The following is a 17,449-nucleotide window of genomic DNA, read 5'->3' on the forward strand; positions in this document are numbered from 1 at the left end:
TACTAGTCAAGATCAGGGAAGAACAAATGGAGATTCTTCTGGTGACTACAGATTGGTGCCACTGACTTTGATTTCCTTTGTTATCTAAGTTGGTGGTGAAACAACCGTTGATTTTTCTGATATCACTTCTCCTCACAGGTTCCCTCTACGTCCACAGAAGATGCTCAAATCTCTCTCTCTTTAGTGGTCTGGCATTCGAAAAGACAAATATTAAAAGCCTTAGGTTGATCTCCGGACGTGGCCCTCTCTATCCAGACCTCCAAAATGTTAACTACTTTGAAACTTTACAAGAAACAGTGGAGACACTTTAATTTTTGCTGTGTCTCTAAAGTTTACATTGTCTCAGCTGGTCTGGGAGTTTTTAAGAGAGGGGCTTATATGTTTCCACTTTGCACAGCCAGTGGGAAGTGATTAGAGCCATTTGGGTTTCTGACCTGGATACCCTTGATATTGAGATTTTTAGATTTCTGAGAAGATTCTTGCTACAAAGACTGAAGGCTCATACTCTTGTCTCTTCTTTAGATCTAATCTCAGTGCTTTTGGCACTTCAGTATCGTCGTTTTGAACCCTTAGACTCAGTATCTCTAAAGTTCCTGGCTTTAAAGGTTTTCTTTTTCTTATCCTCTCCTTTTTGAGTTTTTTTTATAAATGAAAAGGTGGTTCCCAGACCTGACCCATCCGTTTTCCTCAAAGTCTCGACATCTTTTCATTAATCAAAGGATTTAGAGTTGCCTGTGTTTTTTCATTTTCCTCCTAATGAGCAGGAGTCTACTTGGCATTGGCTTGGATGTTCATAGAGCCCTTTCCATTTATCTACAGAGAACTGCCTCAGTTTGTACAGTAGATTCTCTCTTTGTGGCATTTAGATTAGCAAACAAGGGTTACCATCCTTCTACTTCTACTCCCAGTAGATGGATTGTAATTAGTATTTCTACAGCATACCAGAAAGCTAACCTTACTATCCCTTTTCTGATCCATGTTTAGTCAATCAGAAGCATGTCCTCTTCATGGGCAGCATTTAAGGGGGTTTCTTAAAGGATATCTGTGCTTCAGCGACTTGGGCTTCCGCAAACACTTTCATTTCACAGTAAATATTAAGAATGAGAGAAGTGGTTTCTTCTTCTTTTGGTTCTGCAGTTCTCTCTGCACCACAGTCTTTTTTTTGTCACAATTAAAAAATGCCTGAAATTGAATATTCTCTCTGTAGAGGAAGTCGGGCAAAGAAGGTAATGCTCTGATGACTACCTAATGGTACTCTTTTTTTCTCTGAGTCATAATGTTCCTCATCAGAGTCCTATTTCCCACCCTGTGCTCCCTTGGGGGTATGTTGGAAGGTGGTAAAAAATTGTAAGTGGTATTTAAAATGTGTGTGGTTGTTATACCAATACTATTTGAAGACCTCTCCTTTATCAGTCATGTCATAATGACATGATGTAAAGAGGGGCCAATGATGAGAGCTTTTATTTTTGGGTGAGAGTTGTCAAGAAAAGCGGTTGCTCAATCTTTGAGGACTGATACGAGGAAGACTGTGACTCAGTAATGAAGATTTCCGGTAAGTAGCCCAAGCGATACTGCATGTAATCCAAGCAATGTTACATATACATGGTCAACATATATTACTCTGATAGACAGTGGTTTAATACACAGCAGTCTTAGGATGGTACACAGCACATACATCAGGTCCTTGGGCTGCACAGCCATCACAGTCCATCCAGCACTATGATAGACAAGCCCCACACTTAACACAGTAATAGCACATAAAGCAGTTCAACACACAACCAAGTGATCAAAAGCTATGCTATGTGGACCTGTCCCATAGAGAGCTTCTCCTCATGGAGGAGAATAGTACTGCACACAGCACAACCACAGCCTGCAGTGTTCTGCATACCAGCATGGCTCATACCATTGTACAGGTTAGTAGTTACTGATTATATGTTTTCTGAATTCAGGGGCATATTTATGAGAGGGGTTGTGTCTCTCTTCTGTGCATGCAAGAAAAATCCCCAAAATGCGATTTATCCAGCCATGCAAGGCCACCTTGCCTGGCCCTGAGTGGCTTGATAAATCCAGAGTAATGTGACGCAGTGCAAAGCATTCCCAGATTTACCACAAGTGGTAGACCTGGAAATAAGCCAAAATGATATGCCTTCTCCGGTGAGGTGTAAGGAGGACAAATATATTATTTCTCCTTGTTACTTCCTCTTTCTATGTGTGCTGCATTTTGCAGTACACTTAGAAAGAGGACAGTGCCTCAGTTTGTGTAGGAAGGTGCCCCTTCCTGCACAAAAACAATCCTCCTTAAACAGGCACCCTTGCACCATCGTGCAAGGGTGCCTACATTAGTATTAGGCAGCCAAAAGGATACCGGTGCAGAGACTAAGGCAGGAATGTGCCATATTCTTTTAAATGCAGTGCATTCCTGTCCTTTCCCTATCATTCAGTGCGGTGCAGCAAGGTGACTTGCTGCTGTGCGTGACATTCACATAAATATGTCCCTCAGTGAATTGTGCTGTATAGCGCAGAGTGTTCTTTTGTTAAAAAAGATTGTGGTCTGGTTCTGCTTCTCTGACCCCTCCCTATAGGTTGGATCCCCCACAGCCTTGGCTGACCCAGCTACAGAGCAGTCTCTGCGGAAGGCAGTAGCATTGCACCAGAATACACTGTACATCCCACGTGGGGCCTTGTGGGGTGGAGAAGATATTCAAAAGATGGCCGACAGGGGAACTTTAACGGTGAGAGATCCCAATGAGCGTCACTACACTTGCAGTATATGTATGTACTATGTGCTATGCCTATAAAACTCTAAACCCTTTGTTCAGTTTACCTTTTTTCATTAGAGCTTTAGATAAATGTATGCTGTAAGTTGATCGGGAAAGGAGGAGAGGTCAGTAAATGAGTTTGCTGGTTTAAATAGTGTGTGATGGTGAATAACTCTAAATGAGTCTTCTTCCATGGAAGCTCTTTGACCTGGATAAATCTACAGTGTCTTTAAAAACTGCCAAAAGGACGCTTTACTTTAGAGAATACTGAATTATTCTTTAGATGGGCAATTTTCTCTAGACTGGCCAAAAACAGTGGTTTTTGTAATACCTGTACTTCCTAAGATGTTATTTGGAAATAATCAGTTAAGGGCTGCTGACATAATCTAACTCAGAATTGGTACAAGCATCTCCCGCAATGTCTAAGTGTGTCTGAACCCTACCACTTCCTCGTCTCGTGAGAGATAGAAGAAGATACTTGTAGACACTGCAAACACTGTGGGGGTTATTTCGAGCTTGGTGAATGAGTTGCTCTGTCACAAACATGATGCAGTATCCTGTCTGCCAATCTGATGGTCCTCACATTCTATTTAGAGTCGTGTAAACTGTTGTTCTTAAGTCGGCAGAGTCCTCGCTGGGTTCACCATTGCAAACCTTGGAGCAACAGTCTGGCAGACAGGGGTCCGTCAGTCTAAGTAACCTATTTTATGAAGATGTTCTCATTACAACATTGGCGGCAAAAGACGTTTACCGCCGTGCAGAAGACCGCCAACACACCGCCACGGCAGCGGTATTCCGCCACGGTCATTATGACCTACTGCTCGGAATCCGCCAAAATTCAGACACCGACACAAGTCCGCCACACCAAAGGTCAGTGATAAACTGGCGAGAACAAAACCTCCACCGCCACGCCAACAGAAATACGCCCACACTATCACAACACACGAATCCACGCGGCGGTCTTTAAACCGCGGTATTCCATTGGCGTTACACACCGCCACGCTCAAAATACACACACTCTTACAAAACACAGCCACATTCGACAAATGGAAATACACACACCTGATACACATACACACACCACTCCCACACACCCATTACAATATAAAACACCCACCCACATCACACACAAACCCCTACGACAAAATTACTGAGAGAAGGCCAGAGAGAGACACTACAAACAACTACCAAGCATCCACATGCACACAATACCATCACCCACATAACTTCCATGCACCTCACACAACACACCACTAAATATCACCCCACTTATCACTACACACACCACCCCACACATCACCCACACCACCCCATGACACGGCAAAGACACCCCAGGTTCTCTGAGGAGGAGCTCAGGGTCATGGTGGAGGAAATCGTCCGGGTAGAGCCACAGCTATTCGGATCACAGGTGCAGCACACCTCCATAGCTAGGAAGATGGAGCTATGGCGCAGAATAGTGGACAGGGTCAACGCAGTGGGACAGCACCCAAGAAATAGGGATGACATCAGGAAGAGCTGGAACGACCTACGGGGGAAGGTGCGTTCCGTGGTCTCCAGACACCACCTTGCGGTACAGAGGACTGGCGGCGGACTCCCACCTCCTCCCCCACAGCTAACAACATGGGAGGAGCAAGTCTTGGTGATTCTGCATGCTGAGGGCCTCGCAGGAGTAGAAGGAGGAACGGACTCTGGTAAGTCAAATCTTAACTATTACATCCCCCACCCTACTTGCATGCTATCACATACCCCCACCCTCACCCCCATCACTCCAACTTCTCACAAATTTCCCAACATCACAAACCACACATCCTATCACCAAGCCCTGCATGCAGCAACAAAGCATGGACACCCATCACCAAAGCATGGCCACTGCACATACCAATACACTCCCCTAAACCACCATCACACAAGGACCCACACAGGAATGTAAGCTCTGGGGCACACGGTCACCCACCCATTGCACACCATGGCACACACAGATGTAATAAACATACTTTTATACCCCTGCAGGACCCCTACCCAACGTCACCGGACAGGAGGGTCCACACATGTCCACACCACCAACAGAAGAGGCCCACAGTGATGACAGCAGCTCTGTCCAACTGGATCTAGATGGCCAGCCCGGTCCATATGGGACCTCGGCACAGTCGATTCCCCTGACACAGTCACAGGCCACCACAGAGCTTCCCCCCTCTGGAAACACCAGCACAGCACCCACCCAGCGGGCCCATACCTCTGTCCCCAGGACACGTCAAGCAGCAGTGTGTCCACCACTACAGGGAACCCAGGCTAACCCACCACCCCAACAACAACAGGGATCTGGGGGCAGTGGCAGTGGGCACACGGTGCAGGGGACGGAGGCCCAGGAACACAGGGGAACTGGGAGGGCTGCTGTGCGACAGGGGGAGGACAGGCCAAGGGAACCCACTCTCCACGAGGCCCTCTCCAACATCATGGGAGCCTACCGCCATTCCCAGGCGACGATGGCAACGGTACTGGCCAAGTTTCAGGGGAACCAGCACCTGCAGGAGGAACAGTAAATGGGCTTCAGGGAGGAACTCAGATCCATCAATTCCACCCTGGGCACCTTCGTAGGGGTGCTGAAGGAAGTCCTCAACACCAGGAGGGACACTGTGGCACAACAAGGGGCCCCTGACACTAGCCTGGACGATGGACTGCCCACCACCTCTGCCGGCGCTAGTGGACAGGAGGCACCACCACAGGACCACAACACCAGCACCGCACCCCCTGCACATGGAGAACCACCCCGCAAGCGGTCCCTGAGATCCAGGACAAAGACAGAGAACAATGCCAAGACCCCCGCCAAGAAATGAGACCACACTGTTTGTCATCCTATTGTCCCACCTTGTCACCCTGTTCATCCTCAAACTGCCCCAGCTCCACTTCCCATGCCCATTTGGGCAATGCACCTGTGAGACTAATAGACTGGACTCTGCCATGGACATTCCTCCACCATCACCCCTCACCATTTCACAACCCCCTCCAATATTGAGCACAGAACACCCTTAAAGCACAAAACAATCTGGAGTCTGTCTGTGATTTCAAAATAGTGTATTAGCAATTACAGTGACAAAATGCTCTTACAATTGTAATGTCAACATACCTATGTCACACAGCTCTAGTCCATGAGGAAACAAAGCAGATCTCACACAGTGGGACCCACATCTGTGAAATCGTAAGGGAAAGTGAAAACTCAGTGACCATACACTGGGTGAAAAGGACAGACAGTAGAGAGGTAGTAGTGTTAAAGTACATGTAGTAGGCATGTTTGTATTCTTACCTGTGTGTCACTGGGAGAATTGCAGGATAACCGAGTTCCTGTTGTCGATGTCCTCTTCTTCTGCTTCCTCGTCTTCACTGTCCACAGGCTCCACAGCTGCCACAACACCGCCATCTGGACCATCCTCCTCCAGAAAAGGCGCCTGTGGTCGCAAAGCTAAGTTGTGAAGCATACAGCAGGCCACAATGATCTGGCACACCTTCTTTGGTGAGTAGAATAGGGATCCACCTGTCATATGGAGGCACCGGAACCTGGCCTTCATGAGGCCGAAGGTCCGCTCTATAATCCTCCTAGTTCACCCATGGGCCTCATTGTAGCGTTCCTCTGCCCTTGTCCTGGGATTCCTCACTGGGGTCAGTAGCCATGACAGGTTAGGGTAACCAGAGTCACCTGCAAATGGCATGTGCAACTGTTAGACACACACTAACCTGTAGGGATATCCCCAGACCCAGACAACCATTCCCTCTGACTTGCTTCCAAGTGCTCACCTAATAGCCACACACGGTGCCTCTGGAATTGACCCATCACATAAGGGATGCTGCTATTCCGCAGGATGTAAGCGTCATGCACTGAGCCAGGGAATTTTGCATTAACATGGGAGATGTACTGGTCTGCCAAACACACCATCTGCACATTCATGGAATGATAACTCTTCTGGTTTCTGTACACCTGTTCACTCTTGCGGGGAGTACCAAAGCCACATGTGTCCCATCAATGGCACCTATGATGTTGGGGATATGTCCTAGGGCATAGAAGTCACCTTTCACTGTAGGCAAATCCTCCACCTGAGGGAAAACGATGTAGCTCCGCATGTGTTTCATCAGGGCAGACAACACTCTGGACAACACGTTGGAAAACATAGGCTGGGACATCCCTGATGCTATGGCCACTGTTGTTTGAAATAACCCACTTGCAAGGAAATGGAGTACTGACAGCACCTGCACTAAAGGGGGGATTCCTGTGGGATGGCGGATAGCTGACATCAGGTCTGGCTCCAGCTGGGCACACAGTTCCAAGATTGTGGCACGATCAAGCCTGTAGGTGATGATCACATGTCTTTCCTCCATTGTCGACAGGTCCACCAGCGGTCTGTACACCGGAGGATGCCACTATCTCCTCACATGTCCCAGCGGACAGTGCCTATGAAGCGAGCACAGAGTCAACCAACTCAGAGGTACGTACCCACAGTTTACACAGAACACGAATCATATTAGGAAATTTGGCCTGTATGAGTGTTGAGGCAATGCCTAGGTATGTGTGACGCAGTTAAAAATTAAGCCATGTGGGCTCTCAAATGGCGGCTGCCTGACCTGTAAAGTGGGACAATGGGATGTGAGGTAACTGCGCTGGCGTTGTACACCGTCGCGGTTGACGGTCGAAGACCGCGGCTCAATTCTGCATTGGTTAACATTGGACCCTATGGGTCCCAGGAGCCAATGACGATGTACGCCGGCGGTGACGGTACGCACCGCCACGGCCGTGACCGCCACGGCCGTGACCGCCATTTTCTATCTATTCAATCACTCGATACCTGATCTTCGACAGGAGAGGACCTACACTGCAAGTGCTGCTGTGACCTCGGTCTGGAAGAGACAATGGCTCGTGCATCTGGGGAAAGGGCCCCTGCCTTCACATCGGAGGAGTTGGAGAAACTCGTGGATGGGGTCCTCCCCCAGTACATGCTACTCTACGGTCCTCCAGACAAACAGGTAAGTACACTGGGAGCATGCTGTATGGGCTATGTCTGTGTGGAGTGGGGCGGATGAAAGATGGGGGGGGAATTGAGGCGTGCATGAAACGACGGTGAGTGCATGTGCCACATGGCAAGGGTAGGGATGGGGGCCAATGACTTTGACGGTGCAGTTGGTAATAACTTTTCTTTCCCCCTGTACAATTCATGTAGTTCAGCGCCCACCAGAAAAAGGATATATGGGCGCTTGAGGGCATCACAGCAGCCACAAGGGGGTGAGTAAAGTCACATTCTTCTGATTTTGCGTGCAGTGGAGGTGCCTGGGTGGGGGAGGTGGGCTGTGGGTTTCCCTAGGCCAGGGAGAGTGTGCTAGTTAGGTCCCCTTGTTCTGGCAGACCCTGTGGCACCCCACCCCACCTGTGTACAGTGCCAAGTACACCTAGTCAGGCTCCTGTGACATCCATGTGTGCAGATGTCGGCCATAGGCTTGTAGGCCATGTCCCAGGGATTGAACAGTGGAGCCCAAGTGCGCGGCGTAGTGCAGGGGGCTTCTGTGTCTGTCGTGTCCACCAACGGTAGTGGTAATGCATGCACTCAACATGTCTTTCTTCTGTTGCCCCCCCCCTTTTTGTGGTCTCCCTGTTCTTGTGTGCATTAGCATCATCAGGCAGAGGAGCAGTGGCACCGGAGCAGGAGGGAGCTGCATCCCACATGGCCCTGGAGGGCGAGACTACGGACTCGGAGTTCACCAGTGGGACGTAGGGCGAGGGGAGCTCCACGGCGGGGACAGGAGCTGAGACCAGTGATTTGGACTCGTCCTCTGATGGGAGCTCCCTTGTGGTGGCGGCCATATCTGTGCCCCATGCATCTACAGGTACAGCTGCCAACCCCCCTACCAGCACCGCCCTCCCAGCAGCCCCTCAGCCTTTGCCCCGTGCCCGCTCACCCAGGAGGGTGGGCCTCACCTTTGCCCCAGGCACCTCAGGCCTTGCCCCAGTCACCCCTGCTGCCCTCAGTGAGGAGGCCATTGACCTCCTCAGGTCCCTCACTGTTGGGCAGTCTACCATTTTGAATGCCATCCACGGTGTAGAAAGGCAGTTGCAACAAACAAATGCCTTCCTGAAGGGCATTCATTCTGGTCAGGCGGCCCTTCAGCAAGCTTTTCAGACTCTGGCCTCAGCACTGATGGCAGCTATTGTCCCTGTCTCTAGCCTCCCCCCCTCCAACTTCCTCCACCCAGACCCAATCCCCTCTACCTCAGCCTATCGCAAGCACACCTTCAGACCAGCATGCACACACGTCAACACACAAGGGAAGCTCTGGCAAACATAAGCACCACACATCCCACAGGCACTCACACAAGCATCACACACATGCAGACACACCAACATCCACTGCCTCCACTGTGTCCCCCTCCTCCTCGTCTCCCTCCTCCCAGTCTCGTCTCCACTCACACCTGCATGCACTACATCTACAGCCCCTACTTCCATCACCAGCACCCACACACCACCACACCCCGCTCACATGCAGTCACCACCCCCACTACCATTCACATGTACCCTGTGTCCTCTCCCAGGGTGTGTGTGACGCCACCTCCCAAGATACACAAGCGCAGGCACACACCCACCCAACAGCCATCCACCTCATGAGAGCCTCCAGCGCATGCACCTTCACCCAAAGTCAGCAAACGAACACCTCCTACAAGCATAACCTCTTCCTTCACTCCCAAACCCCCTCCAGCTACCCATCCCAGTGCTCCCAAGAAACCTTTCCTGTTCAACCTTGACTTCTTTCCCTCACCTCCCCCACCCCGTCAGTCTCCTAGGGCCCGACTCTCCAGGTCCCAACCTAGCACCTCAACCACAACATCTCCGGGACCAGTGGTGCCTGTAGTCACTGGAATCTGGAGTGCACCGGGCAACAGGGCAGCCAGTGTGGTCCGGAGCCACAGCACAGACAGTCCCCCACCTGAGAAGCATCAGAAGTTGGCCAGTGCCCGGCAGGAGAAGGGGAAGACTCCAGCCACCAAAGCCGCTCCCAGGGGTACAGGTGGGAGTGTGGAGTCAGCTGTGACACCTTCCAAGGTGGGGAAGGGCCACAAGAAACTCAGCAAGTCTGGGAAGAGCAGCACGGCGGAGAAGACCACCATCATCCCCGCTGCCCAGGAGGCCACCGCCAGCACCAGCCCAGCTGCCCAGGAGGCCAGCACCAGCCCCGCTGCCCAGGAGGCCACCGCCAGCACCAGCCCAGCTGCCCAGGAGGCCACCGCCAGCACCAGCCCAGCTGCCCCGGACAGGACCACCAGCACCAGCCCAGCTGCCCAGAACAGGACCGCCAGCACCAGCCCTGCTGCCCAGAACAGGACCGCCAGCACCAGCCCAGCTGCCCAGGAGGCCACCGCCAGCACCAGCCCTGCTGCCCAGGAGGCCACCGCCAGTACCAACCCAGCTGCCCAGGACAGGGCCTCCAGCACCAGCCCAGCTACCCAGGAAAGGACCGCCAGCACCAGCCCTGCTGCCCAGGACAGGACCGCCAGCACCAGCCCTGCTGCCCAGGACAGGACCGCCAGCACCAGCCCTGCTGCCCAGGACAGGACCGCCAGCACCAGCCCCGCTGGGCCATAAAGGACCGCCAGCACCAGCCCCGCTGGGCCATAAAGGACCGCCAGCACCAGCCCTGCTGGGCCATAAAGGACTGCCAGCATCAGCCCCGCTGGGCCATAAAGGACTGCCAGCCCCGCTGGGCCAGACAGGACCACCAGCACCAGCCCCGCTGGGCCATAAAGGACAGCCCGCACCAGCCCCGCTGGGCCAGGCAGGACCACCAGTGCTAGCCCCGCTGGGCCATAAAGGACCATCAGCACCAGCCCCGCTGGGCCAGACAGGACCGCCAGCACCAGCCCCGGTGGGCCATAAAGGACCGCCAGCACCAGCCCCGCTGGGCCAGACAGGACCGACAGCACCAGCCCCTCTGGGCCAGACAAAACCGCCAGCAGCTGAGTCACTGCCTAAGACCCCGCTGCCACAAGCGCCGCTGAACAGGACACTGCCGCCACAAGAACCGCTGAACAGGACACTGCTGCCACAAGCACTGCTGAACAGGACACTGCCGCCACAAGCACCGCTGAACAGGACACTGCCGCCACAAGCACCGCTGAACAGGACACTGCTGCCACAAGCACTGCTGAACAGGACACTGCCGCCACAAGCACCGCTGAACAGGACACTGCCGCCACAAGCACCGCTGAACAGGACACTGCCGCCACAAGAACCGCTGCCAAGGACACCACAGCAACAAGCACCGCTGGCCCATGAGCGCCAAGGGCACTGACGCTACTGAGTCTGTCACGAGCAGGATGAAGCACTCTGGGCACAAGGCCCCCTCCAGAACCAGTGGAGAGATACATCCACTACCTCTGTCCTTGGCAGGATGAAGCACTCTGGGCACAAGGCCCCCTCCAGAACCAGTGGAGAGTTACACCCACTACCCCTGTCCTTGGCAGGATGAAGCACTCTGGGCACAAGGCCCCCTCCAGAACCAGTGGAGAGATACATCCACTACCTCTGTCCTTGGCAGGATGAAGCACTCTGGGCACAAGGCCCCCTCCAGAACCAGTGAAGAAATACATCCACTACCTCAGTCCTTGGCAGGATGAAGCACTCTGGGCACAAGGCCCCTTCCAGAACCAGTGGAGTAAGGCATCCACTACCTCTGTCCTTGGCAGGATGAAGCACTCTGGGCACCATGCCCCCTCCAGAACCAGTGGAGACTGTTATCCACTTGAGAAACTGTGGCTTTGCACTCCCCAGGATAAAGCAGTGGGCAAACCACCCACTGTAGAGACTTGAGAGACTGTGGCTTTGCACTCCCCAGGATGGAGCAGTGGACACACCACCCACTAGAGAGACTTGAGAGACTGTGGCTTTGCACTCCCCAGGATGGAACAGTGGGCAAACCACCCATTGTAGAGACTTGAGAGACTGTGGCTTTGCACTTCCCAGGATGGAACAGTGGGCAACCCACCTACTGTAGAGACTTGAGAGACTGTGGCTTTGCACTCCCCAGGATAAAGCAGTGGGCAAACCACCCACTGTAGAGACTTGAGAAACTGTGGCTTTGCACTCCCCAGGATGGAACAGTGGGCAACCCACCCACTGTAGAGACTTGAGAGACTGTGGCTTTGCACTCCCCAGGATTGAACAGTAGGCATGTAGCCCCCTCGTGGATTTGGCGTTGTGCAATCAACCGGCTGAGGTGCCCCCCCTTTCCCTTCCCCTGAGGTGCCTGTTTTATTGCAATCTGATGCCCCTGCAGTGTTCTCTTCGTCAAGTTTCGGGGATTGAGTGTGCGCCTCGCACATGCTGTGTAGGGCCAGTGTTCCAAGGACTTCAATGGAGCACTACCTGGACTACTATTCTTGGTGTATATATTTGTTTATAGTGTATATATATTTTTGCGTACTGGATTTTAATATATTACAATGGTTACACTCATTTGCTTTTGTCTTTGCATTCTTCTGGGGGATTTGGGGGTGTAACTGTAATATTTCATGCTGTATTAGTGTGTGTGTTGTGGTGGGTGAGGGTGAGGGTGGGGGTGGGGGTGTTGCGTGTGTGTGTGTCCCTGTTTTTTCCCCCCACCTCCCCTGTATCGTAGGTGCAGTACTCACCGTGGTCTTCGCCGCCGGAGTTCGTGCTCCTGGTAGAGGAGCAAGAAGATAAGGGCTGGCAGGATCTGGAGTTCGGGTTCCATGGCATCCTGATTCCTCGTGGGGTGTGCAGAGGTGAGCGTTTTCCCTTCGAAGTCCTGTTTCCGCTGTGTTTTTGTTCGTGGTGAATCCACCCCGGAAAAGGTGGCGGATTGGTAGGTTGTGATACTGTGGGCGGTACATTGTCCTCCGCCGCGCTGTTTGTTTGTACCGCTGTGGCGGTCGGAGTGTTAAAGTGGCTGTCTTTGTTGACGGTTTCCGTCACGGTCGTGATTCCATTTTTTTTACCGCCAGCCTGTTGGCGGTCTTACCGCCGCTTTAACACCGACCGCCAGGGTTGTAATGACCACCATAGTCTTTTACTGTTAGGGTCCACCAGGAAAAGCCTGGTAGTCCCAAACATAAAAAAAATTAAAATGATTCCATACCCAAGAGAAAACTCCCAAGGTCATTAGTTATTTGATTTTGAAAGATAAACTCTCCTTTGCAGTGCCATGACAGCAGTTCCTCTGAAGACATAGAGCCCTCCGTCCAGAAGGTAAAGATGTCTAAATAAGGCACAATGTAATCTACCAAGGTGGTGGAGACTATGATCGCTGTCATATGGTGGATGGAGGGTTGCCACCATAAATCTAAATAACTCCCTGCTTCTCATGGATAAAAAGTGCCTGAGTTTTTATTTCTTTAGCTCTGGCCTACAGACAGCTTTAGCTGTTCGACAGCTTCATGCTTTCCAAAAAATCATGCTAAAAATACATGCATATGTAGAAACATATGGGCCTGTTGGTCAGTCGTATTCATGCTTTGATTTGTTCAAATGTCATTCACGTTTTGCATTGGCCTGCCACAGAATATGACATGGGCTATACCCCAGTTCACTTCAGTCATTGACTATGTTCAACATGAGTGATGTCATTTTGCACACGTCTGTCCTGGACTTATCTCAGGGCTAATAAACCCATCTCTGCTTTTATTGCTGATTGTGTTTTATGTTATTTTTTTTTACAGTAGCTTATTTTTTGAGGTCTCGCAAAAGATGCCTCCAGTTATCTGTGACAGAAATTATTATATAGAATAATACACCATGACAATCCTTGCCCAAGATTGGAAGGCTCTGTGTTAGTCTCAGTAGCTTTGCTTTTGTTTATGACTTTTCTCCTTTTCTTTGTTTGACACACACAGGAGCTTTTTGGTTCCGCCCTTGGTAGATTTTTCATTTGTGCTGCTCCCATCAGCAGCATTATCTAGGAAAATAGAGCAATGTTTAAACAACACCAGTTTGTGGCATTTCATTGCCACCGAGTGGTCAGTAGTAAAACTGCAGCAGAACTGTGGACGATGCAACACTGATCTTGACAGACATTGAAGACTGTTATAAAAAAGTATTGACAGTTCTAATCAGTCTAACCTGTGTGTAAAGGAGAGTGAGAATGACTGGCATTGATAATGCATGTTCACGTTTCTATATAAACATATGCATGTACCTCTAAAACTCAATATTTTTCTTTTTACCACTTTCACACTTTATTTAATATGTTTACCAAATATGCATTGTAGGCTTGACGAAGCCAGACTTATTGGGCTTGCCAGTGCTTGTTTACTTTCTAGGATATGACCTGGCTGGACAACGATGTTGGTTAAAGGTCATTTTTAGTATTAAGAAGCTAGCCTCTGTGTCTGAAGCAGCCAGCTCAATTTAACCCAAGCATTATTTCCTAGTGGCCTATGACAGGCAGTCACAATGCTTTTTTATGCTAATGATGTTTAGGATCATGTCTGTCTCAGCCAAGGTTGAATGAATCTTAAATATGAGCTCTTTGATTAGCATCCCTGGGGCTTAACAAGGACAGTCGAACATCTGGGCAACACCATAAACTCATTACACAATATATTTGTAATCCTGGTGACACGGGATACAAATGGGTCATGATGCGGAAATAATACAATCCAGCTCGGGTAGTCTGATCTGCACCTGCATGGAATTTAAGCTCATGGAGAGGAAGAAAATCATTTGCTTTATCAAAGTTGGGCCAACAGGATAAAAGGGGTACATTTTACCTCCGCTTCTTTAAATATACAGTCCACAGTGTCTAGTGAAATGGTCTCCTGCCCAGAGCACAGCCAGGCAACAGCTTAATTGGCAACTTGAAAGATGTGTTCAACATGGTATAACTGTACCTATCGGGGGGGTAGGATTCCCTTTTAGGTGAGTTGTTGTCTTAGAGGAACCGCGCGCTTTGCTGGTGGGTCCCAGGGCCAAGAGGATCCAAATTTAATTTTTTGTAACATGTGTAAGAAGCTTAATGTTTTGTGTGAAGGACTCAATTATCATTCTCAAGATAATTTAAAAAAAGTATCCACAATTTTATTTTTGATTTCAGCAAAAGCAAAACGAAGCTGGACATTGTTGGGTTTCCCAAATCAATCAAATAAGGAAATTGAAGCCATGTGGAAGGTGGGGCTAAGAACACGTCTTTTGGAGTACTGGTCAGTGGCTGCAAGAATGGTATATTTGCCATCATTCGTTCAGTGTCAGACTAAGGGAAGGCCAATTAAGCAGTGGGAGAGTCTCACAGTAGTTACACCACCTCCATAAATTTAGGCCAGCAGCGTGGGGGTTCACACAGCCCAACTTTTTCCCTGACATGAAGAGTGTTCGTCAGATCGAGCAAAGATCAGCCTAACAGACACTCTTTATGATCAGATCAGGTGCCAGGTGCAATACATGTACTAAAATTGAAGGCACCTGGCTGCCCAAGCTGAACTTTGCCAAGCTGAAGAAGACACAGCTCCTGTGGATGTGACCTCTTCAGCCTGGCAAAGCACCTCAAAACCCTCCCCTTGTGACGAGGGGGAGTGTCGATGATAGCCTCGGACATGAACGGTTCAGCTAAAAGCCCTGGAGTGCCCAGGACTGAGATGCTCATTTTGACTTCAGCGGTCCTTTGCCAAGACCGCCGTTGAAGCGGGAGCCAAAAGACTGCCAGTGTTGGCGGTCTGAAGACCGCTATATTACAACTCACCAACGGATTTCTGTCCACAAACAGGCAGAAATCTGACACCGGTGGCCTGACCAATGGCAGGTGAGAGGCGGTTCCAGCACCGCCACGCCGCAAGGACTCCCCCCACTATATTACGAGAAGTAATTTGGCCCAGCAGTGCTTGCACGGCGGTGTGGCATTGGCACTGGAACTGAGGACACCCATCCCTTCCCGGACTGCCACCTTCACGTGGGCTGCTGTGCCAACCAGACAGGTAGGTGGACGGACCGAAACGTGTATGTGTGCGAGCATGTGTGTGTGTCTTGGAATGGGTGTTTGTGTGTGTCTGTATGTGTGCATGGAGGGGGGTGTGCATGTATGCAGAGGGAGTGTGTGTGTGCAAGTAGGTGGAGGGTGTGTGTGTGCATGTATGTGGGTGTGTGTGTGTGTATGAATGCAGAGGGGGTGCATGCTGGTATGCGTGCAGTCAGGTGGGGTACTTGTATGTATGTGTGCGGTCGAGTGGAGGGTTTGTATGTATGCTCGTGGTCAGGCGGGGGCGTGTGTCAGGAAGTGCGTGGGCGAGTGGGGGTGTGTGTCTGCAAGTGTGTGGACAAGTGGGGGGGGGGTGCCGGCAACAGAAATGGGGATTCCAGTCACTAGGTGCGTTACCACCAGGGTTTTTGTAGCGGGCGACCGCTGCAAAAAGCCTGGTGGTTTGCTCCCTTGTAATACGGCAGGCGGTCTTCGGTATGCCACCGGCCCGGAGGTGCTCACCACCGGCCGTGCCCATCTGATCGCACCAGCGGGACTGGAGACTTTGTGGCTGTTTGGCTTCGGCCAAACTACCAAACTCATAATGCGGCGGTCTTTACTTCTGGGACCATGGTGGTAAGACTGCCACCGCGAGTGTGGCAGTCTTAAGACCGCCACACTTGTAATGAGGGCCTGACTGTCTATTACTGACACCTCGTTACAGACTGGAGTGGGGTCAGCAACTCTCACTGACCACCTCCCAGTTTGTGACGAGATAGGGACTGCCGCCTCCTCTTATTGGCTGATCTCAGTTCAGCCAATGAGAGGAGCTGGTGTTCCTGGCCCACCTGGACCCTCTGAGGCTTTCCTCCAGAGATGCTGCAGAAGGTAAGAGTTATGTTTTTATTTAATGTATGTTGCGTGTGCGTGTATATATATATATGAATGTTGGTGTATATATGTGAGTGTAATATGAATGGGTGAGCATGCATGTGTGTGTGTGAATGCATGGGTGTGAGTGAGTGTGCATGTGTGCATGTGTGCCCCCCTCCCTGCACACCCATATGCTCTAATTACCACCACTAATGATTCAAGTTCTCTCAAGTTCTTCTTGAAGGTAAGTAGGATTCACTGGGCTGGCAGGTGGAAACTCAAGGACTTTAGGAGGGTTGTATGAGATTTCCTAGAAATATTTCACATAAAATGTAATGGAAAAGTGCAAGACGAATGGCATTCATCATTTCACAGAACATACCTTTTAATTGGTCATTTTGTAAAGTACACATGCAAGTAATTTTGAAAATCAGTTCTCTTAGGTGGTTTTCTGCGTAGATCCTTATCCCGGTACCCCAGTCTATCTATAAGACTCAGATCCCCTTTTTTGTGGAAGCATGTTGCTTTTTTTCTATTTTTGGAAGATGGAGTCCCCCCAGACACCCTTTAAACCATTGTGTGATTCTACACCAAAGAATTGCTGTAAGAGATGAAGAGGCTTGGTGCTATTGATGTGCTGTCACATTTTTTTATTTTTTCACTGAAGAACCGGTGTATGGCATTGCCCTTTTGTAAGGTGTGAAAAATAGGTAGGTCTGGTACGGGCCTGATGCAGTGCCTGATTGTCATGAACAGTGTTCAGCTTCTGTTGGTGACTGTTAGACCTGACAGCCTTTGGGTGGTCACCCGTAACATTTTTCCTGCTTCCCTCCACTTTTTGACACTGTTTTTGCTGGTTTTTGGACTCTGCGCACTTTACCA

The 17,449-nt window shown here is 50.5% G+C and overlaps 1 protein-coding gene across 2 annotated transcripts in view; it reads left to right on the forward strand.

Annotated features, from left to right (window-relative positions):
- Window positions 1-17,449, forward strand: part of ASPDH (aspartate dehydrogenase domain containing) — a 118,029-nt gene that overhangs the window by 64,794 nt on the left and 35,786 nt on the right. Inside the window, exon 5 of one of the 2 annotated variants that reach the window (XM_069201003.1) lies at window positions 2,583-2,732. The exons of the other annotated variant lie outside the window; for it this stretch is intronic. Coding sequence (XP_069057104.1) covers window positions 2,583-2,732 — 150 coding nt within the window. The remainder of the gene's footprint in view (window positions 1-2,582; window positions 2,733-17,449) is intronic. 2 annotated transcript variants of the gene reach the window in all.

This window comes from Pleurodeles waltl, chromosome 7 (assembly GCF_031143425.1).
Source record: "Pleurodeles waltl isolate 20211129_DDA chromosome 7, aPleWal1.hap1.20221129, whole genome shotgun sequence".
Lineage (NCBI taxonomy): Eukaryota > Metazoa > Chordata > Amphibia > Caudata > Salamandridae > Pleurodeles > Pleurodeles waltl.